The sequence below is a fragment of the Denticeps clupeoides genome, chromosome 19, assembly GCF_900700375.1.
Source record: "Denticeps clupeoides chromosome 19, fDenClu1.1, whole genome shotgun sequence".
In the NCBI taxonomy this organism is placed as follows: Eukaryota; Metazoa; Chordata; class Actinopteri; order Clupeiformes; family Denticipitidae; genus Denticeps; species Denticeps clupeoides.
This window is the reverse complement of record NC_041725.1, coordinates 18,003,442-18,024,172: the sequence shown is the minus strand read 5'-3', so window position 1 is coordinate 18,024,172 and position 20,731 is coordinate 18,003,442. Positions and strand designations below refer to the sequence as shown.

At 48.6% G+C, this 20,731-nt stretch overlaps 3 protein-coding genes across 7 annotated transcripts; 1 reads left to right on the top strand and 2 right to left on the bottom strand.

Annotated features, from left to right (window-relative positions):
- Positions 1 to 317: 317 nt before the first annotated feature.
- Positions 318 to 3,016, bottom strand: plvapb (plasmalemma vesicle associated protein b). 2 transcript variants are annotated; one of them, XM_028962655.1, is made up of 5 exons: positions 1,852 to 3,016; positions 1,660 to 1,747; positions 917 to 1,566; positions 784 to 845; positions 323 to 711 (listed from the first exon to the last, which is right to left on the bottom strand). In XM_028962655.1, the coding sequence occupies exons 1-5, from the start codon at positions 2,236 to 2,238 to the stop codon at positions 708 to 710; spliced, it is 1,191 nt and encodes a 396-aa protein (XP_028818488.1). In that variant the 5' UTR covers positions 2,239 to 3,016; the 3' UTR covers positions 323 to 707. The 2 variants fall into 2 exon arrangements, with proteins under 2 accessions (XP_028818487.1, XP_028818488.1); XM_028962654.1 differs by having other exon boundaries at positions 318 to 711; positions 784 to 1,566.
- A 136-nt stretch (positions 3,017 to 3,152) lies between these two features.
- On the bottom strand, positions 3,153 to 9,581 carry babam1 (BRISC and BRCA1 A complex member 1). The gene is made up of 9 exons (XM_028962656.1): positions 9,425 to 9,581; positions 7,879 to 8,250; positions 7,391 to 7,449; positions 7,134 to 7,254; positions 6,911 to 6,989; positions 6,791 to 6,815; positions 6,580 to 6,709; positions 4,024 to 4,110; positions 3,153 to 3,720 (listed from the first exon to the last, which is right to left on the bottom strand). Exons 2-9 carry the CDS (start codon positions 8,242 to 8,244, stop codon positions 3,520 to 3,522), a joined length of 1,068 nt encoding a protein of 355 aa, XP_028818489.1. The 5' UTR covers positions 8,245 to 8,250; positions 9,425 to 9,581; the 3' UTR covers positions 3,153 to 3,519.
- A 757-nt stretch (positions 9,582 to 10,338) lies between these two features.
- Positions 10,339 to 17,245, top strand: ushbp1 (Usher syndrome 1C binding protein 1). Of its 4 annotated transcripts, none has more exons than XM_028962650.1 (14): positions 10,339 to 10,660; positions 11,207 to 11,346; positions 11,430 to 11,545; positions 11,816 to 11,976; positions 12,537 to 12,746; positions 12,821 to 13,071; positions 13,252 to 13,392; positions 13,707 to 13,768; positions 14,589 to 14,670; positions 15,214 to 15,436; positions 15,516 to 15,674; positions 16,399 to 16,496; positions 16,625 to 16,747; positions 16,932 to 17,245. In XM_028962650.1, the coding sequence occupies exons 1-14, from the start codon at positions 10,604 to 10,606 to the stop codon at positions 17,095 to 17,097; spliced, it is 1,989 nt and encodes a 662-aa protein (XP_028818483.1). In that variant the 5' UTR covers positions 10,339 to 10,603; the 3' UTR covers positions 17,098 to 17,245. The 4 variants fall into 4 exon arrangements, with proteins under 4 accessions (XP_028818483.1, XP_028818484.1, XP_028818482.1 ...); XM_028962651.1 differs by lacking the exon at positions 10,339 to 10,660 and adding an exon at positions 10,896 to 11,086; XM_028962649.1 differs by lacking the exon at positions 10,339 to 10,660 and adding an exon at positions 10,896 to 11,127.
- The last annotated feature ends 3,486 nt before the right edge of the window (positions 17,246 to 20,731 follow it).

The following is a 20,731-nucleotide window of genomic DNA, read 5'->3' as shown; positions in this document are numbered from 1 at the left end:
TCTTCCTGTTGCTGCAGTTTTCTGTCTCTCAACAGGCTATTTTTAAAACCCCGGTAACACACCAGAGATTTACACCAAAGTCGGGTTCACGCTCCGGCCCGGCCACCGGCGAGTGCAGGACGGGTTTGTCTGAGAGCAGGAGGCGATTGTTCGGATATTCCTGCAGCTGCGTGCACGTCCGCTGCACGATGAAGACTTTGGCGATGGCGATAATACCGCATATGCACCATGCAGCTGCATCGTGGTGAAAAATGGAGCCAGGGTCTCTTGAGCAAAATTTTGCATTTATTTCCCTTCTGTGCCGCCACAGAATGCTCATTCAGACCACGATTACATTTTAATTGCATTGTTGTATAATTTATCAGCTCTGACAGATACAGGAAAACACCAAAAAAAATAAAAAATCATGCATGCAGCGATTAAAAAGAAGAAAAGCTCATTTTGACATAATTAAAACTCCTCCGGTTGCATTGCAACACTTCTATACATGCACGAAATAAATATGTACATATTCCCATGCAGTTCATACTCATGAAAAAAAAAAAAAGGGAAATGAACAACTGAAAAGCGACACGTATTGTACAGATGTTTCGCAACCAAAATATCTTCTTAAAACTCCCGCAGTTGCAGGGTCTACCTCAGAGACCGAGAGTCTCATAGTCCAGCATGTCTGAGGAGACCAGTCCTGGTGGAGCTGTGGCAACTTCTTACCTGTTGGAAGAAATGGTTTTGTAAGAAATATCATAATTTCTGGATCTGTGCATGAGGAGGTTATGGGGTTACCTTGTCATCCCAGGAATATGTGTCTTCAGGAATGGAGAAACTGGCTTTGGGGCCGTCGGTTGCTGAGGGATACAAAGTGGAGTTTATTCCAGTGAAAACCCATGTTTGAAAACCCCCCAAACCCATGTCTTACTTTAGGGTTGCATTGCTGCAACATGGTCTTCTCTTGCTCCAGCATCAGCTTCTTTTTTTCATGGATTAGCTCCGACACCCTCTTGTCGGACGACTCCTGGAGCTCCTTCATCTGCCGGTCCTTCTCCTGGACCAGGGCGGCATGCTCATTTGTGCAGGTCTGGAAGCTGTTCATCAGGCCTTTGTTCTGCACCTCCAGTTGACTCCTGACGTCTTGCAGCTGGGCCACGTTCTCGCTCACATGGTTCAGGTAGCCCTGGAACTTGTCCTCCACCTGCCTGGAGAGGTTGGTGCAGCTGGAACGGATCTTGTCCAGCTGCTCCTGCTGCTTGGCGCACGTGAGGTGGAAGGTGTGGGCGTGCGGGAACAGCTTGTCGATCCTGGTCAGGAAGGCGGACGTGACTGTTTGGATGCCTTCCAGCGGCTTGGCAAAGTCCTCCTTGCAGTTCTGAACGAAGGTCTTCTGCTGCTCTCGCAAGGTGTCCCGCTCCTTCTTCAACTCAGCTGCTTCCTTGCTGCTCTCGTCTCGGGCGTTGGCGGCCTTGTTCAGTTCCACCTGCAGGTACTCAACCATGTGGGTGAAGTTGGTCTCCACGATCTTCCGTAGTTCCATCTCCTGCTGGAGCCTGAATTCAAACATTCTCTTTTCCACTGAAAAAGCAACAGCAGCTCATGAGGTCACACAGCAACAACAAGAGGAACACCTGAGCACCTAAAATCTGTGGTGCCATGTGATGTAATCACCTGTGTTTCCTGGGTTGGGAGCAGCTGCACACGGAACAAGAGATGAACGAGCTGATAGAACCTTCTGCTTATCAAGAAGACACTGGGTCTTCAAAAACACAAACGACAAATGAGGTGCTTATTCATAAATCAAAGCTACAGAAACAGACAATTGGAACCAACTGAGAAGACATCAAGACACCAAGAACCTACCACTTTCTGCTTCTCAGCCAGAGCGAGGGCGTTGGAGATGTTCAGGTCATTTTTTAACTTGGCCACCTCCTTCTCTAGCGTGCCTTTCTCGCTGCTGGCCTTCTTGAGCGCAGCACTTAGGTCTGCTTTGTCCTTCCTGAGCTGCACATTCTCCTGAGAGAGCTTGTTGAAGCCCTCCGCCAGCTCTTCCACCCGCTGCTCCTCGACCGACTTCTCCGGCTGCCCGTAGACCAGGAAGAGCACCAGACTGACTATGATCAGGGTCTGGATGAGCGAGGAGAAGAAGAAGATGATGCGCATGTAGTAGCCGCAGCTCTTGCCCTTGGACTTGCGGATGACCTTAGTCTCCAGCCCAATGGTGGCACGTGGGTAGCTGCTGCTGTACATGGTGCGTGAAGTTCTCTGCAAGATCCACGACCTGAGCAGCTCAGGAGGACCTACATGGGGAGGGTGAGACGTAAACTCTGCCTGCGCTGGGGCGCAGTGTTTATAAAGCGGCCGGCACACTTCCTATTCACGGCCTCTTTCCTGACCCTCCCCTGGACGGAGCTCCAGGGGTCATCTCAGCAGAGGGCAATCGAACCCGTCGGGGCGGACCTCCGAGCTGGGATCACCAACATGGCGGGACCTGCCACCTGCCTTACGAGCCGGAATAACAAATATTCCCGGGTGTCCGGACGGAGACGGGCTCGTTCGATCGGCGTGACGTTCGAGGCTGACGGGGGAGCGAGGGAGAGGAAGAATAATGGAGGTCTGGGGCTTCCTGCCGGCCGGCCGCTCTGTGCCAACATGCCCCCGGTAGGAAGTGTAATTAACCAGAAGCCCTTGTAGGTGTCAAGAGGAGCCGCGGCAAAAACAGGAAAACGCAGGCCGTCCGAGATCGCTTCGGCGTCAAATCAGAACTTGATCTGGAGAAGGATTGAGTCCATGCACGTTCTCTTCAAATTATAAATAAAGGAATAGAGCGTTGTGGTGATGACACTTGCGGTCGTCTTTCATGATTTGTCACTGTCTAGTCGCAATACCAGCGTTTCCAGCAGCACGGGTGCAGCCCAGTTGTCCAGGATGAGGATCCCCGGTCCAGGCTGATCTACTGCCGACCAGATGAGAGGAGTAGGATCATCTCAACACTTACAAATCTTCACATGACGGGGTTCCCTGAAGAACCTGCAATCGTTCATTTAACGGGGAGTTCTGGCTAAATGACATGTAAAGACATAATGAGGCTGGAACAATTGTGTTCTTTTATTCTTTTAAAAATGACAACAATTGAGTTTCCCCTCTACACTGTACCCTAGTTAAAAAAAAAAAAAAAGTCTGGTTAGTTGCAAGTGCCGATTTCTGCCGTCTCCTCTACCAGCCTCGGGTGTTGAAGTGTAAGAGCAGTCCATTACAGATCTACATTCATCCATCTGCGAAACGATGAACCGAAAGCTGATTTAAAAAACACAGACATGAACAGGAAAATGTACACAGGAAGAGGAAACCGACAACCAAAACGAAGGAAGGGGTTTAAGGTCTCTCCATTAGAGGTGAAAAGTCGCAAAAACAACAAACACCACCATCAAAAAAAAAAAAAAAAAAAGTGTACGGACATTCCACGTTGTGTGTCACGTGACGTGATTTACTATGGCAAGAGCGCTCTATACGAATAACTTCATACATCAGCTACACTGTAGCCTCGATTTCCTGAGCGTCGTCGCCCTCCAGCAGGCTGTAAGAGGCGTGGCTTTGGAACGGCCGCTGCAGGGGGTGGGACAGCAGCTTGGCCATGCAGTTGTGCAGCTCCAGGGCCGGCCCGGATAGGGACACTTCGAACCGGTACCCCATCCCCTTGGAGTCCAGGCTACAGAAGGTGGAGTAGATGTCCTGAAAATTCAAATTCACAATTCAATTGTGAAGTGATTGTGATACACAGCAGCACAGCACATGGTGCACAAAGTGAAATGGGTCCTCTGCATTTAACCATCACACTTAGTGACAGGCGCCCGGGGAGCAGTGTGCGGGGACGGTGCTTTGCTCAGTGGCACCTTGGCGGATTCGGGATTCGAACCTTCTGATTACAGGGCCTCTTCTTTAACCGCCAGGCCACCACTGCCCCATGTGTATGATGCTTTCATACACTGAGAGCAGAGGGTTTCACTCCAAATTACATTAGAATAAAAACCTCACCTTCCAGCTGCTCTCTTCTCCCGACTCCTCAGCTCCATTGTGCAGGTGTACAACATCAAAGAAGAAATAGGGGGACTGTAACATTTTCTGCATGAAGGAGAACAAAAATTGGCATTGTGAGACATAATAAGTGTAAAAAAATATATATTTAAATTTACAGCATTTATCAGACGCCCTTATCCAGAGCGACTTACAATCGGTAGTTACAGGGACAGTCCCCCCCTGGAGACACTCAGGGTTAAGTGTCCTGCTCAGGGACACGATGGTAGTAAGTGGGATTTGAACCTGGGTCTTCTGGTTCATAGGCGAGTGTGTTACCCACTAGGCTACTACCAGCCCACTATACAGGGAGTGCAGAATTATTAGGCAAGTTGTATTTTTGAGGAATAATTTTATTATTGAACAACAACCATGTTCTCAATGAACCCAAAAAACTCATATCAAAGCTGAATGTTTTTGGAAGTAGTTTTTAGTTTGTTTTTATTTTTAGCTATTTTAGGGGGATATCTGTGTGTGCAGGTGACTATTACAGTGCATAATTATTAGGCAACTTAACAAAAAACAAATATATACCCATTTCAATTATTTATTTTTACCAGTGAAACCAATATAACATCTCCACATTCACAAATATACATTTCTGACATTCAAAAACAAAACAAAAACAAATCAGCGACCAATATAGCCACCTTTCTTTGCAAGGACACTCAAAAGCCTGCCATCCATGGATTCTGTCAGTGTTTTGATCTGTTCACCATCAACATTGCGTGCAGCAGCAACCACAGCCTCCCAGACACTGTTCAGAGAGGTGTACTGTTTTCCCTCCTTGTAAATCTCACATTTGATGATGGACCACAGGTTCTCAATGGGGTTCAGATCAGGTGAACAAGGAGGCCATGTCATTAGTTTTTCTTCTTTTATACCCTTTCTTGCCAGCCATGCTGTGGAGTACTTGGACACGTGTGATGGAGCATTGTCCTGCATGAAAATCATGTTTTTCTTGAAGGATACAGACTTCTTCCTGTACCACTGCTTGAAGAAGGTGTCTTCCAGAAACTGGAAGTAGGACTGGGAGTTGAGCTTGACTCCATCCTCAACCCGAAAAGGCCCCACAAGCTCATCTCACCTCCACCTTGCTGGCGTCTGAGTCGGACTGGAGCTCTCTGCCCTTTACCAATCCAGCCACGGGCCCATCCATCTGGCCCATCAAGACTCACTCTCATTTCATCAGTCCATAAAACCTTCGAAAAATCAGTTTAGAGATATTTCTTGGCCCAGTCTTGACGTTTCAGCTTGTGTGTCTTGTTCAGTGGTGGTCGTCTTTCAGCCTTTCTTACCTTGGCCATGTCTCTGAGTATTGCACAGCTTGTGCTTTTGGGCACTCCAGTGATGTTGCAGCTCTGAAATATGGCCAAACTGGTGGCAAGTGGCATCTTGGCAGCTGCACGCTTGACTTTTCTCAGTTCATGGGCAGTTATTTTGCGCCTTGGTTTTTCCACACGCTTCTTGCGACCCTGTTGACTATTTTGAATGAAACGCTTGATTGTTCGATAATCATGCTTCAGAAGCTTTGCAATTTTAAGAGTGCTGCATCCCTCTGCAAGATATCTCACTACTTTTGACTTTTCTGAGCCTGTCAAGTCCTTCTTTTGACCCATTTTGCCAAAGGAAAGGAAGTTGCCTAATAATTATGCACACCTGATATAGGGTGTTGATGTCATTAGACCACACCCCTTCTCATTACAGAGATGCACATCACCTAATATGCTTAATTGGTAGGAGGCTTTCGAGCCTATACAGCTTGGAGTAAGACAACATGCATGAAGAGGATGATGTGTACAAAATACTCATTTGCCTAATAATTCTGCACTCCCTGTATATGTACACACCCTACCATATATGTACACTACCAGTCAAAAGCCTGGACACACCTACTGTGGCAGCTATGGAGACTGTTTTGAAGAATCAAATTGAAAAAACATTTATTATTTGTTGCATTAGGAGAAAGATCTGGAATTTGTCCCCTTATGACGTCATAAGACTTCGGATGCAGTATTAGGGGATCAATAAAACCGATATAAAAGTGGGAAAAAAATTAATGTCAGGAGACCTTTAAGGTAGACGAGAGAAGCTCCCTGATTTGAAGAGACGCAAAATGTTTTCAAAATTTTTTGCCTTTTTATGCTATTTTTTGGTTAATTACATAACCTCACGTCTTCAGTTTTGTTCTATTATAAAAAAAAAATGTGAGACCCATAAATGAGTAGGTGTGTACAAACTGACTTTTGACATTTAGTGTATTAAGTTGTCAATATGCATTAAAATGTGACTATAAAAATAATGCTATTTTTTCATCCAGATGACTATGAGCATATACTATGAGTGACATATTAAAATCGCCGAACTTGCCAAAGTTTTTCTAGGTTTTATATCGCCCCCTTGTGGTCTCTGGACCAGTCTGCATGAAACTGAACTAACAGGCCGATTGCCTGACTGTGCCAGTCAAGAAGAAGCAATACATCAATATTTTCAATTATATTCATTAAAGTCTCTTACACTGACGGCCTCGGAGGGGCTGAACTGCAGGTGCCCTGCGTGTCGGCTGTAGATGAGAATGGACCGCACCACGAATGGAGGAGGGATGGTCTGGACGTTCTCCATGAGGGGGAGATCAATCTTGTGCAGGCTGTGGACAGGAGGCATGAGAACAGATTCATGGCGTTTCCAGTAAATAGATCAAAGAGTTAAAATCGGACCTCAGACTTACATCACATTCAGAAGATCTTCTAGGTCTGATGAATGTGTTAAAGAAATTCAGCCATAAGCAAAACTACGGCACGTGCAGTATTAATAATGCACGCTTTGGTAATGTAAGTGCAAAGGATACTGAAGGCTTCGCAGATGTTGGTCTCCATGTCATACAGACAGCTGCAGAGCTCACGGGGGTCCGAGGTAAAACCGGACAACTGCGAAGGAGAGAACTTCATTCACTTCAGGACTCAGGTTTGTGCTTTCACCATCGCCAGCGACACCTTGTGTTCATGGTGTGAAACTGCGTCTTTGGATGACGAAAAAAATTGAATAATTTATGTAAATTTAGTGTAACTTACCCACAAGGCATCATCGTTGACAACTACCAGAGCAAACTCATGGCGCTTGTCAATTTTGTGTTTTGTTCGCACAAACATCTCAATCATTTTCTGCGAGATATTCAGAGCGTTGGTTTTAGATCTAGACAAAAGAAGATTAAAACGTTAATGCTGCTTATGTAGAGTACTCGGAAAGTAGTAAGGCTCTTTAAAATGTAATTAATATTCAAATAAACAAAAAGCTGAGTTTCCAATGAAAACCTTTTTCTAATAGCTACCCATTAAAAGACTCCAGCTTCTGCAAAGACATCTCTTCTGAAAGATCCAAGCAGATGATCTAATTCGGGGGCAAAAAACAACATGCAAACAAATGAGAAAAGAAACCAATCATAATCTGATTTCTGAAATTCACTTGTATTTACTTAACAGCTCGACAGAAATATATTTGGCAATATAATAAAAGTCAAATATATTCTGCAGCTTTGATGCGAGTTTGATGGGGCAGTGGTGGCCTAGCGGTTAAGGAAGTGGCCCTGTAATCAGAAGGTTGCCGGTTCGAATCCCGATCCGCCAAGGTGCCACTGAGGTGCCACTGAGCAAAAGTACCATCCCCACACCACTCGCTCTGCGCCTGTCATGGCTGCCCACTGCTCACTCAGGGTGATGGGTTAAATGCAGAGGACAAATTTCACTGTGTGGATCATGTGCTGTGCTGCTGTGTATCACAATCACTTCACTTTACTTTAGAAGTGGGCGGGTCACGTACCACCTTTTCTGGACAGTTGACCCTCGGCGCTCTCAGATGGAACTCTGCGGCCGTGGGGACCTGCGGGACCGGAGTCGGCTGGGAGGACTTGGGTCTCTCTTTAGCAGCGGGCGCAGTCACGGTGGCGACGGCGGCCGCCGAGGAGGGCGTGGCGGCGGTCGGGGGGGCGTCACTGGTGGACGCCTCCCCCTCGCCGTCCACGCGGCTGCCCACGGCCGGCTGGTTGGCGCTGCTGTTCATGCTGTTGCCGTTGCCGCTGCCGCTGCTGCGCCGGTCTTCCGCTCCCTCCGGGTTGGAGCGCGTCCTCGGCCTGAGCTCCACCACTCGCTCCTCGCCATCTGCTGGACCAGGATCTGCCGTCTCCATAGCAGCCTAATAATAAGCACATGCAAATGATTTGCCTTGACAATTAAATGACAGCAAAAGCCAGTGTTTCCAGGAAAGACCACAACTAAGACACACATGACATAATAAATAAAGAATACATATACGAATGCATAATACATGCATAATTAAAGAATTCCGTTAATCACGCCTGATAACCAATTCTGATAAACCAATCAGAATGGAGATGAAGCATATGCAGCCTAGCGGGTAACACACTCGCCTGTGAACCAGAAGACCCAGGTTCAAACCCCACTTACTACCATCATGTCCCTGAGCAAGACACTTAACCCTGAGTGTCTCCAGGGGAGGGACTGCATTATTTTACAGAGTTGGGAGAGGCCGGCACCCAGCTCTTCTACCACCATCTCTACATCAACATCTACGATACTGGCCGATTGTCTGGAAAATTATTTGTAATATTTGCATTTGTACTTGTCCTAATATTTAAGATGGGTACTCAACGCATTAAAAAAAAAAAAAAACTGAAGGTTTTGCAGATATTTGAAACACGGCCACTTCTCACAATGTAATTTTTTTTTTACTAAATTTCAATTAAATTCAAAGCAAATTATTGTCATAACCCACAAATCCAAAGTTCAGTTTACATATGTTCAACTGAATGGTGCATCAGGTGTAATTAAAATATTCATACAACGCACCACATTTTAACGCTTAGTAATGGCTATTTTATGCATCACACCATCTGGGTCATTTTACTTGCATATAAACATTACTTTATTGAAGTGTTATACGTTGAATTATTTGGTGCAATAGTTTTGTCTTAAGTAAGTTGTGTTATGAAAGATGTCCCATTGACTCTGTAATCTTTTGTGTAATAATTTCACACGCCATAAATGTATTAATCCTTCGGGATTAATAAACTTTTTCTCTGATTCTGCATGTAGACGCACAGATCTCCACACCTGAAACACTTAGCATATGCATCTGCAGAACAGGAGATGAAACGTGCAGCTGTCATGCCGCATTAAATGCAGCGTTTTTTTTTTTATTCACGCGTGTGCGCCTGCGGGAACTTTCCGTCCGATCGAGGCCGATATTTATCGATCCTGTCACGGGAATATTGGCGAATCGGGAGCGACAAGCGGCAGGAGAATACGCGACAAGCGCGGAAAATATGTACAAGAGGTCGACGTTTTACCGAAACGGTCTCCTCCCGGTCCGAAAGGGGCGCAGACGTTCTTGGTAAACTCGCAGGAGTAAATATGAATTTTATTCCTTGTTCCTGACGTGCGGCGCCATGTTGCCCGACTGCGGAAATGCACCGGAAGTTGTCGTTCTCCCGCGTCGTCGTGGAATGGCGCCCCCTGCTGTACTGAAACTGAAACCGAATAACTGGTGATCAGAGAAACACTCGTGGAATGGCGCCCCCTGCTGTACTGAAATCGAACATCTGGTGATCAGAAATACACTCGTGGAATGGCCCCCCCTGCTGTACTGAAATCGAACATCTGGTGATCAGAAATACACTCGTGGAATGGCGCCCCCTGCTGTCCTGAAATCGAACATCTGGTGATCAGAAATACACTCGTGAAATTGCGCCCCCTGCTGTACGGAAATCGAACATCTGGTGATCAGAAATACACTCGTGAAATGGCCCCCCCTGCTGTACCGAAACTGAAATCGAATAACTGGTGATCAATGTGACGAAATGTGCTTCATATTGTACCTCTTATTCTTACATAATTTACTTAACAAAACATCACACATATAAATTAACACAAAAAATACAATGGAATATAACAATTGGACCTTTTAAGGTAAGTCATACGCAAATTTGTTAATTAAGAATCGTCATTCACTCAGGCCACTGTGTGTGTCTCTGTGTGTGTTTTTTTAGGACATTATTCCTATGTGTGTCCAATAAAAAGCGGATTAATGAAGAGTTATGAGAGTTGGTCCTGCACGATCCCTGTTTTGCTTGGTTTTTAAGATCCTCCCAGTGATCTAGTGACCTGATCTAGTTCAGGAGCTGGATCGGGTGAAACTGTGCAGGCCAGCAGATCCCCAGGACGGTCACACGGGCGGCAGCGTCCAGATAAAGGCGCCGTCAAAATCTCCAGCAAAACAGGAAAAGGGCTACTGGGTGGGGAGATATTTAATCCTGTTTTCCAAATGCCTTCATCACAGATAGATCCCAGCCCGGTGGGAGCAAGAGGGGGTGACTTGTCAATGGGAAGAGCTGGTGACCACTCACACACACACACACACACACACACACACACTCACGGGCTGAGAGGTGGGGACAGAAAAACATTCCCAAGCAGGCAAGGCGCTGGCAGCAGGGCAGGGGAGGTCGGGAGCGGCAGAGGAGAGCAGCATGGACAACCTGCAGCAGCCACAGGCTCCGGGGAGGCGGACCGGCGCCACGGTGGACGTGAGTTCCCGTCCAGACACTAATACAGTAAACACCGAGTCGGCAGAATACAACATCGATGGCGGACAGGTTGCTTGCGCGTCCTACTAGTATTTATTACAATAAAAACATGCTTGTTACAGGACCTCAGAATGGCCCAAGCGAAGCGTTCCGCGTTCTAGATCTCTGAGCGTGGCGTGTTCAGGAAGTCCAGCTGCAGGATGTTCCTGTTTCCTCTTCGCCTCTGCTCGAGAAACAAAGGCTCTCCGCTTTTCAGAACAACAACGGCCCTCGTGTCACCACAGAGTGGGTTCCTGGTTGGTTTTGCTCAGGTCCCACGTTCTGGGACTGCTGGGTCTCATGTCCGCCCAGCTTTAGAACACGCATATCACTCCTAGTCTATGGAGACCACAGGTCATGACGGCCGCTTCAAGGAGTCATGTGAAGGTTTTAGACTCTTTTCTAGAAGAAGGACAAATTCGCACGAGGTGCAGCTCGACATTGAGAAAATTGGCATTTAAAAATGTCTGTCTGAGCGTTCTCTCTCTTTCTCGCTCCTCTTCCCAGCACCGCGACGAGACGAGAGGCGGCAGCCAGGCGCCGTACCCTACAGACTCCGAGCTGGCACAGTGCGAGGCGGAAGTGGCCGTTCTTCTGAAGATCATCGGCGAGCTGAACGCCAAGATGGGTTCCCTGCAGGTGCCAAGGTAGCGGCATGGGTCTCTCTTCTTCACCAGGCTGGACCTTCTCGAGCCTCAGGCCGCCACTGTTTCTCGTGTCTCTTCCGTAGGGAGGAAGATGAGAGCAGGTCTTCTCCAGACTGTGACTCTGGTGCTCCGCAGCTTTGCAGCTCGGACGGAGAAGTCGGCCTCTCGCCTGCCCGCTCGGTGACGCTCGCCAAGAGAGGTTGGCGCCACCGTAGACACGTGGTCTATTCATATGTCAGGGCGCCTTCGTATAACGCTGGGTACCCTCTCATTTCTGGAGTTTCTCTTGGACGCCGTCATGAGCTTTCTTCAACCTCTTGTGTTTTCCGGTTGAACCGAAGCCGTCATGCGGTGGACATTTCAAACACAACGTCTTAAAATGACTTTCTTCACGACTTTAACGTTTTTTCTGACGTCACACACCAACCACAGTGTTTTCTTTAGAGCTTCAGATATGTTCTTTCCTCAGATGACACTGGCGACCTTTGGTCGGAGTTGGAGAAGGTTTTATCTGCTCTGGAATGCTCCGTCGGTACACGGTCTTCCGTCCCCGCCCAAACCACCCAGGACCTGGAGAAAGAGACGGAGCACCTGACGGCAGCGCGTAACAGCTGGGTGAAAGTGACACTGGTGAGCTCCACATTAAGTGATTGTCACTCATGATACACAGCAGCACAGCACATGGTGCACACAGTGAAATTTGTCCTCTGCATTTAACCCATCACCCTGAGTGGGCAGTGGGCAGCCATGACAGGCGCCCGGGGAGCAGTGTGTGGGGACGGTGCTTTGCTCAGTGGCACCTTGGCGGATCGGGATTCAAACCGTCTGATTACGGGGCGGCTTCCTTAACCGCTAGGCCACCACTGCACCAAACACCACAGCCGGTTCTTCATAATCTTCTTCAAACTCCTCTGCAGTGGTGGCCTAGAGGGTAAAGAAGCGGACCCGTAATCAGAAGGTTGCAAGGTGCCCCGGAGCAAAGCAACGTCCCCACACACTGCTCCCCGGGCGATAATGGACTTCTTATACTCACGACCCTTGTAACACTGCAGTGATGCCCACTGCACGCTCCTGCAACCCTGGAAGGCCGCCCCTCTCTGGTTAATAATTTTTGGAATAACTCCTGTTCTTCCACGCAACAGACAAAGGATGCCAACATTTAGCTCCTCTAACTGCGAGCTCTGATCCAGGTCCTAGAGGAGATGGAGAGGGAGTTCGGGTTCTCGTACTGCTCCGCATTGCCCCCTGTGGAGCGCCAGCAGTACCAGCGGGACGTCCTGGTGCTGTACGAGCACAACGTTCAGCTCAGAGCGTCCCTGCAGGGCCGCCAGGAGGAGCTGGCAACGTCGGAGGGAGCCCTGAGAGAACTTGAGGATGAGAAGAAGAAGCTGCAGGAGAAGGTCGGTGTGGACTGTGCTCCCCCCCCTCCCCTCTCAGCCCTTTCTTGATTGGTGCCTTTCTCTCTTTATGATAGTTGCTCAGCCTCAAGCGGAGATGGTTCGTTGGGAGTGGACCTTCTCTTCCCTGCAGCCCCTCCAGTAGCTCTAGTGGAGGCATGAGTCCCTTCTGGGCGTCACCTCCCTTTCCTGGGTCACCACTGCTCCCCCGCAGGCCGACAAGTGCATTCTCCACCTCGTCCACAGGGGGCGACACCTCACCCTCATGCCCCAGCCCAGTGATGCCTGGAAGCCCCAGTCTGGAGACCGAAGTCGAGCGTCTGCAGAGGCAAGGGAGGGTGTCACATGAGGCAGCGGACAGACTTATTTTATTTCTCCGATTTAAATGATTCGAAATTCATTTTGTCTGCTAAGCCCAGCGTAAAACCATTCTATAAATATACAGTGTAATGATTCCACCTCCATTTCATGCTACATTAACGTCAAGTTCACTCCACTCTGCTGCCAGATGCCTGGAGAGGCTGAAGGCCCGAAATGAGCGGCTGACTGCCGCGCTGGAGCGGAGGAAGGGCGAGTCGGAGCAGATCAGCATGACCCTCAGCCGACACGAGGCTGACCACAGTGCCCTGCAGATGGCCCTCAGATACTGGTACTGACCCTCAAACTATAATAATGGCCACTTAACACAGATAACATCCAACCATGCACTAAAATGACATACCAGCCCACTTATTTCTCACTTTTATTCACTTTTATTCTCATATTAACTCAACATGACCTGAATGGACCCTTCCTGTTGGCTGCAAACACCATTTAGTCCTTATATAATTCATATCGAAGGTTAACCAAGCATTGACTTGACAAACCATAAAGCAGGTCAGCAGAGGTCCAGCTGGGGATCCACTTGACCACTTCACCGGTTTTAGCTGGAAAAAAGCATGTCCGTGTGTGTGTGTCTTACAGCGAGGAGTGTGAGGAGACCTACCAGGACCTGCTGAACCTGTACGAGGTCAAGAGAGCAGCAGGTGCTTCACACAGCCACTAGCAAATAAACAACAGCCCTCCACACATACAAATTCATAAATGATCCCATTATTATGTTCTTCTTTAAATGAATAAACAGATTTGTCAACAGAATTGTCTTTAAATTTTAACTCACAGCCAGTAGAGGGCAGTAGTTATGTAAATTTCACTTGCAGCTTGTGAAGAATACAAATGATAGATTAGAAACAGGACACCAAGAGGACGTTTTGGGTATTCTTCTTTATAGAGTTATGGGGTAAGGAAACTGACCTGTAATTGTAAGGTTGCGGGTTCGAATCCCGAGCCGCCAAGGTGCCACAGAGGTCCCCTTGATCAAGGTACCGTCCCCACACACTGCTCCGGGCGCCTTTCATGGCTGCCCACTTTGTAATGTTTTTTTTTTTTTTTTTTAATGTTGCATTTTGTTGTGACGCCATCTGTTGTGCTGCAGTGCATCACAATGACAATCACTTCACTTACATATAGATTAGAAACATTTACATTTACAGCATTTACCAGACGGCTTTATCCAGAGCGCCTTACAATCAGTAGTTACAGGGACTGTCCCCCCCCTGGAGCAACTTAGGGTTAAGTGTCCTGCTCAGGGACACAATGGTAGTAAGTGGGATTTGAACCTGGGTCTTCTGGTTCATAGGCGGGTGTGTTACCCACTAGGCTACTACCGCCCTGTGGTAGTGAAAGATTGCATGCATCTCTTTATTTTTTATTCTTGGAGACATCAGTGAAACTATTTTAACCATTTTAGGAAATGAGGGAATTCTATGAAATGCACCCCAATGCTTTTTTAACGTTTCATTACAGGACAGGAGCAGCCAGGTTCTGGTGCAGGACCAGGGTCCACAGAGAGGGGCGCTGCGGAGCAAGTCACATCATCACACGCCAGGTTGTGCACAGGCAGACCCAGGCAACGTAGTGTAGCCCATTAGTGTCATGTCGGAAGGGGCTGTGTGTCCCCTGGACCGTCCCACAGCAGCTGGGTAAAGGCGTCATGGAACGTTTAACTGGATCTGAGGCGTCTGAGCACACGGCCTCGCCATTTTTCGAGATTTAGTGCGTGTCGCTCTGGTCAGGTATAAGAAGTGATTAGCTGAGAAGATTGACATAATCAAGAGGATTGACAGAAGGTCTGAAATATTAGTCCCATTGTCTTATATCATCTTACTGCCGTTCACGACTCAGTTTGATCTGAAGCAATGAAAGGAATGAAATTCCTCCTTAAATTTACATGTATTATTCAGGTAGAAAACGTTAGTTGTAGATGATTTGGTCATGTGTCACTTGCTTACAGCCTTGCTTACAGTGGAGGTTATAGCTGGTATGTTCTCTCCACAACGTTTACCAAATGGGGCTGTAAATTCTCTTTTAATTCCATTTTACTACTGTCCATTCTCATTTAAAGTTGACTTCTTATCTTCTGACCTGTAAGGCTGATGGCTGTAGACTTCGAAGGCCAGGTGATGGCCGCCCAAGACAAAATCGACAGGCTGAAGCGGAACAGGGCCGCGGTTCGCATCCCCGAGCCGAGCCCAGAGGGAGCGGGGAAGCTGAGCCCAGACACAGGCACCCTCGCTGGGCCACGGCGCCACAGCGTCTCCCAGAGCTCCAGAGAGGACAAAGCGGCTCTACTGTATGAGCTGGTCACAGTCAGGGTGCGTGGAGGCTGAGATTCACACCTCTTGATGGACGCCGCATAAAGCTGACCCGTAAGATCCCATCCCCACTCCGCAGGAGGAGATGTCCGAGCTGCGGGGCGCGGTCCAGCTGCTGGAGAAGCAGCGGCGCTGTCTGGACTGGACGCTGGTAGTGCAGAAGGCGCAGGACGCTGCTGGCGCGCTTATTCTGGACAATCTGAGGGAGGAGCTGGAGGACAGGAACGTGCAGCAGCAGGTTGGGCTAGGCTTCACACTTCAACAATCCGCTTCACCACCGTTTCTCTCCCTCCTCATTTAACTCACATGGTATTTTAAGGCTACAACTAGTACAGTTAGATGCCTGCACAAGGTGGGTGGTAGTAGCCTAGTGGGTAACACACTCGCCTATGAACCAGAAGACCCGGGTTCAAACCCCACTTACTACCATCGTGTCCCTGAGCAAGACACTTAACCCTACATTGCAGAATTCTGATTTAAAAACTGCAAATATGAACAGAAATTTGGTGCCTTGAAAACCAGTAGACTTCACTAAATTTTCCATTTAATATTAACATTGATGTTGGCATACTTCAATAAACGCTAAATCTAAGTTGCAAAGATTCTGTCATACAAGTTGTGCGAATGAGCGATCCATCCATTTAATATCGGCCCGGTTATTAAATAGATGATGAGCGTTTTACAATCAGTAGCTACATGGACAGTCCCTCCCTGGAGACACTCAGGGTTAAGTGTCTTGCTCAGGGACACCATGGTAGTAAGTGGGGTTTGAACCTGGATCTACTGGTTCACGGGCGAGTGTGTTATACTGAAACAATTAAAAGTGATTGTATGAAGAACTCAAGTCCTGTCCGATTCAAACTAAACCCCCTACCACCCCTATGCCTCTCTCGCTGACCCCCACTCGGACTTTCCCCGAAAGAAGACTGGCCTGTTGAACCGCTTCTGTCGGCGTGTTTCAGAGAGCAGCCAAGAGCGGAGCAAGGCCCAGTTCTGTGGAGGGGTCGCCCGTCCAGCGGAACCGCGCCATCCTGCGCGAGCTGCAGGCCGTCCTCCAGCGGTGAGACCGACTCCCTCTCTCTGTCATCTGCTGAGGTCAGGAGCCCCGTGCAGAGCTTCTGCAGGCCTGGCTCTGTTGTCTACGGGTGCAACGTTTTCTCTTCATTTGCCGTGTGATTGATCACTCAGAGAGCAGCTCCTGAGGAGGAGGGCGGCGGCCATACGCGACGCCCTGGACTGCCAGTTGTCGGACAGCTCCAGCCAACGCCGGCTCAGCGAGGAGGAGGTGGCAAGGCTGTCCCTCGCTCACAGGTGGCCACCAAAACACATCCACAATTAAACATGAGCCATATTGCATCCGTTTCTGGGGGGACAGTGTGCAGAAAATCTCTACCTCAGCCGTCAGGGAATGCTATGAAGCTTTAAAATAGGCTCAATAGAATCTTGGGGACCTTTTCGTGTAGATCATGACTCAGAATCGGCCTCTGTCTTGCAGTAAAATCACGGCCGCCTACAGAAACGCGCGCAGGAAGCACCGTGAGCAGCTGTGGAGGCTGGAGAAGCAAGTGGCCGTCGTGTCCGAGCGGCACGTGGCCCAAATCACGGAGCTGCGGGCCACACTGGACAAGCTGGAGGGGAGGAGAGAGGAGACGGTGCTGTGAGATCGTCCGATCGCCATGCAAAATGCCCACATTTCCACAGAAATATTCTTTTTATTCATGCGAAAATATCAGCACGCACACTTTTTTTTATGAATGGCATTTTAATCATATCTGATTTAACTTTTGTAATAAAACTAATACAACGCTATCAGTTTGGAATGTGTCCTGTGTGTCATAGAACATTCAGTACAAGTCAAAACGGCCACTCTGTGAAAATCCTGCGAATCAGAATGAACCACATCATGAGCATGAGAAAGTTCTCGGCACAGGAACTATTTCAGAAAACCGTCCTCACCGTCTAAATTCAGAATGCCGAGAGAAGTCCGGATTGTCAAATGCCCTCAACACAGCATTAAAAAACGTGCGTCTTCAGTTTTGCTCAAGTGAGTAGGTGTGTTGACACTTTTGACAAGCAGTGTAAGTGTCCCTATCCCTTTCCCGCACTCTTCCCGTCTCTCCGTCCCCAGCGAGACATCTGAGGAGGCTACGCCAAAGCGGCTCCAGAGAGGAGGGCGGCTGGGGGCGGGTGGGGTAGCGGCGGAAAATGAAAAAGCTCTGAATCTGCGGACATGTCTGACCCTTTCACAGGGTCTTGCCTTTCCCTGGGGTTACACACCCTGACCGGAGACCCCTGCCACGGCCGGTCGCCTGGCTGCCGCTGGGAACTGTGGGTTGGGAGACCTTTGCTGCGGGAAAAGGTCATATGTCACAGCCCCAAGGTCAAAAGATGACCCGGCTGTTGTTTGGGAGTTTGGAGAGCGGGTTCAGAAGGCCACAGAGTGGTGCGCGACTCGGGAGGCCACATGTGATTGGCTGTTGGAGATGTAGGGATCATCATTATGAAGCTCCAAGGTTTTGTTGCCAAATGTCGTTATTATTGCCACCGCTGCCCCACCAGCGGCCCACATTTGTCCGTGATGACAAAAGCTAACAGCAACCCGAACACACTTATGGCCTCCGGGCCAGGCGCTCTTACGCTTACAATTCAATCCGATGGGAATTGTGCTGCGCGTGAACACGTGATATGTGATAGCCTCAAGACAGGCGGTTTTTCCGATTTGGGAACATGTATCCATCCATCAATTTTCAAATCCTAAAAAAAAAAGGGGAAAAAATGAACTCCTTAATTTAAGGACCAGGACTAAAAAGGGTCACTGTGGGAAGTGTCAGCCTCCAGTGTCCAGCCTGCAGCAGCTGTTTGCGGGTTAAAATATAGAAAAGGCTATAAAGCAATTACAAAAGGTCAGGGAAATAGAGGCCTGGGAAAAAAAATATCCAAACTATTAGAGGACAATGAGAGGGGTTGGGGGGTCGGCCGCTAGCCGGGTGAACAAATGAACGGCCCCGCCTCCCGCCCGAACACACACAAACAGAAGCGCACACACGGGGAGAGAGAGGGCAGTGACCCACAGGGCTAAGGTCACTTCATCTGCCGGGTGAATCCGTTTCACATTTAAATAAGTTGTCCCCGTAGAAGGCGGCATAAAGACTTCTCAGTGCGCCGCCGTTACCCATGAGGCCACCTGGCGCGGGGCCCACTGACTCATGACACCACGCGCCTGGAGAGAGAGTCTTGACCTTAATCACGTCCCCAACACACGCACAGTTTCACACACGTGACATGTCCCTCCCCGGATGACAAAACGCACACACACAAGCGTCCACATCTGTGCAAGCGTGAATGTTTTGTGAACTAACACACACGCCCAGGCTGCAAGTAGAGCACGCAACAGCGTGAGAGTCCTGCTGGCTGATTAGCAGCCTGTCCCAATCAAGCTCGGTGCCGCATAATGTTGGACCAAGACACCATTAAGCACCCGGGGCTGTGACCCTGGCGAGGGTGGCACAGTCGACCCTACTGAGATCGTATAACACTTCAGAGCGGGAAAATGGGATTAGCCCCAACAAAAGACCTTATGGCTGAGCGCTGGGGCAGGGGAAGGGTTAAGGTGACCTGTAATCCAGTTATCCAATGAGGTGGCTTAATGGATCTCCATTAGAGGTTGGGTGGGGACCATGAGCTCACCTCGCTCACCAGCTGCACCCGTGGTCTGAACCTGCGATTAAAAGGTTAATGAGGTGACAGAACAGCCCGGTACATGAAAAGCCGCTCATGGATGCAAGGGGGGCAACAAATTCCACCTTTTTTGGTGACGTTTATGTATTTTAATGTAATTTCATCAATTTTAGCTCGCAGCAAATTTAGAACATGCTGACCATCTTGCAAAATGTGCAACGAAGACCTAATCACACGCATCGGTAAATAATAGTTCCTCCAAATTCCTCAAAACGCACAGGTCACAGGTCTCAGATCAGTGCTCGAGGCTGTTCAGAGATGAAAGCGATGCACTGGAGATCCGAGCTTGTTTGCTCTAGGGTTATCTGACTCTCTGTTTTAGTTCTGGCTTTAGTCTGTCTCCTGTGCTCCTTTTCGCTTCAAACCCCGAGGACATTTAAGCCCCTGAGCCAGATCGTGTTTCCTGGTTTCCCCAGAGACCTGCCTGCAAAACCAGTGTTCAGGCACAACCCCTAAAAACACAGGCCAGGCTTACCCTAAGACCAATTCACCTTCTTCATGGAAAGGAGTGGTGGGTGACCAATTTTCCACCCCATTGTCAGATCATGTTTGAGACAAACCCTAGAAATCCAGTACCGTTAAACTGGTGCCATTAACTCATGCACAGCAGAGCAGAGATTGGCTGTCGTCAAAGAGTCGGGAGGGGCGTAGCAACCCAGCGCCCTCCCCCCAGTAGAGACTTGCCTTTGGTAGGTTTCAGGTTGGGCCTGTTTATTTTCTGCCGCCTCGCTGCCAATGCAAGGTCAAAGGTCGAGCGCGCAATCCGCGAGTGGCTACTGGAGCAGAGCTGCGTTAATCCTCGAAGCGTTTAGGAGCACGAAATGGTTAAAATTTAAACTCCGCTGCCAGATTCCTTCACACTTCAGCATTCCTCTCTGATGTGTAGGAGTAAACTGAGATGCTTTTAAAAATAAACAAAGCTTGAATAAATCGATAACGGCCGCATGCGTTCCGTAAGCCACATAAGAGCAGCCGTGGGATATGTAGCGTGGTGCCTAGCTGAGCCGTTGCCGCGGTGTACGTTGTTCTGCGTGTTGCGACCTGCTAGCGGACTGGGCAGCTGGTGCGTGTTCTGGACGGGTCAGAGCACAGAGGACAGGGCTGCCTGGCAGGCCGCTCAGGACACGGTGTAACCGCGCAGCTGCTGTGGACTCCTGACCGCGGGAGGAATTCGCAAATCACCAGGCCTCCGCCAGCGAGAAAACTGCCAGCTGCATTCCTAACTGCAGTTCAAAGAGCCCTGTAGCCGGCTTCACACACACACACACACACACACACACGCACACACACACACACACACACACACACACACACACACACACACACAGGAGTTTTTATCTTTGCAATAGAGGATTATATAACAAACGTATTACAGACCCAACTCTAAACCTAAACACACTTTGTCTTTGTAACACTTATTTTTATGTATTTTGCCTTGTGAGGACTTTAAAAAATGTCCTCACATTGACTAATTGATCTTTTATTCCATTTATGTGGAAATCAGTAGACACATACATAAACACACACACACACACACACACACACACATTAATTTAC

Coding starts and splice junctions, on each gene's coding strand:
- plvapb (XM_028962654.1), bottom strand. CDS start 2,238: ATGTACAGCAGCAGCTACCCACGTGCCACCATTGGGCTGGAGACTAAG. Junction 1,748..1,851: donor TGGCTGAGAAGCAGAAAGTG/GTAGGTTCTTGG, acceptor GTGTTTTTGAAG/ACCCAGTGTCTTCTTGATAA. Junction 1,567..1,659: donor TCCCAACCCAGGAAACACAG/GTGATTACATCA, acceptor TTGCTTTTTCAG/TGGAAAAGAGAATGTTTGAA.
- ushbp1 (XM_028962649.1), top strand. CDS start 11,041: ATGGAGACCACAGGTCATGACGGCCGCTTCAAGGAGTCATGTGAAGGT. Junction 13,769..14,588: donor CGAGGTCAAGAGAGCAGCAG/GTGCTTCACACA, acceptor GTTTCATTACAG/GACAGGAGCAGCCAGGTTCT. Junction 15,437..15,515: donor ATGAGCTGGTCACAGTCAGG/GTGCGTGGAGGC, acceptor CCCACTCCGCAG/GAGGAGATGTCCGAGCTGCG.
- babam1 (XM_028962656.1), bottom strand. CDS start 8,244: ATGGAGACGGCAGATCCTGGTCCAGCAGATGGCGAGGAGCGAGTGGTG. Junction 6,816..6,910: donor CAACATCTGCGAAGCCTTCA/GTATCCTTTGCA, acceptor CACATTCATCAG/ACCTAGAAGATCTTCTGAAT. Junction 4,111..6,579: donor GCCCCTCCGAGGCCGTCAGT/GTAAGAGACTTT, acceptor TCCTTCATGCAG/AAAATGTTACAGTCCCCCTA.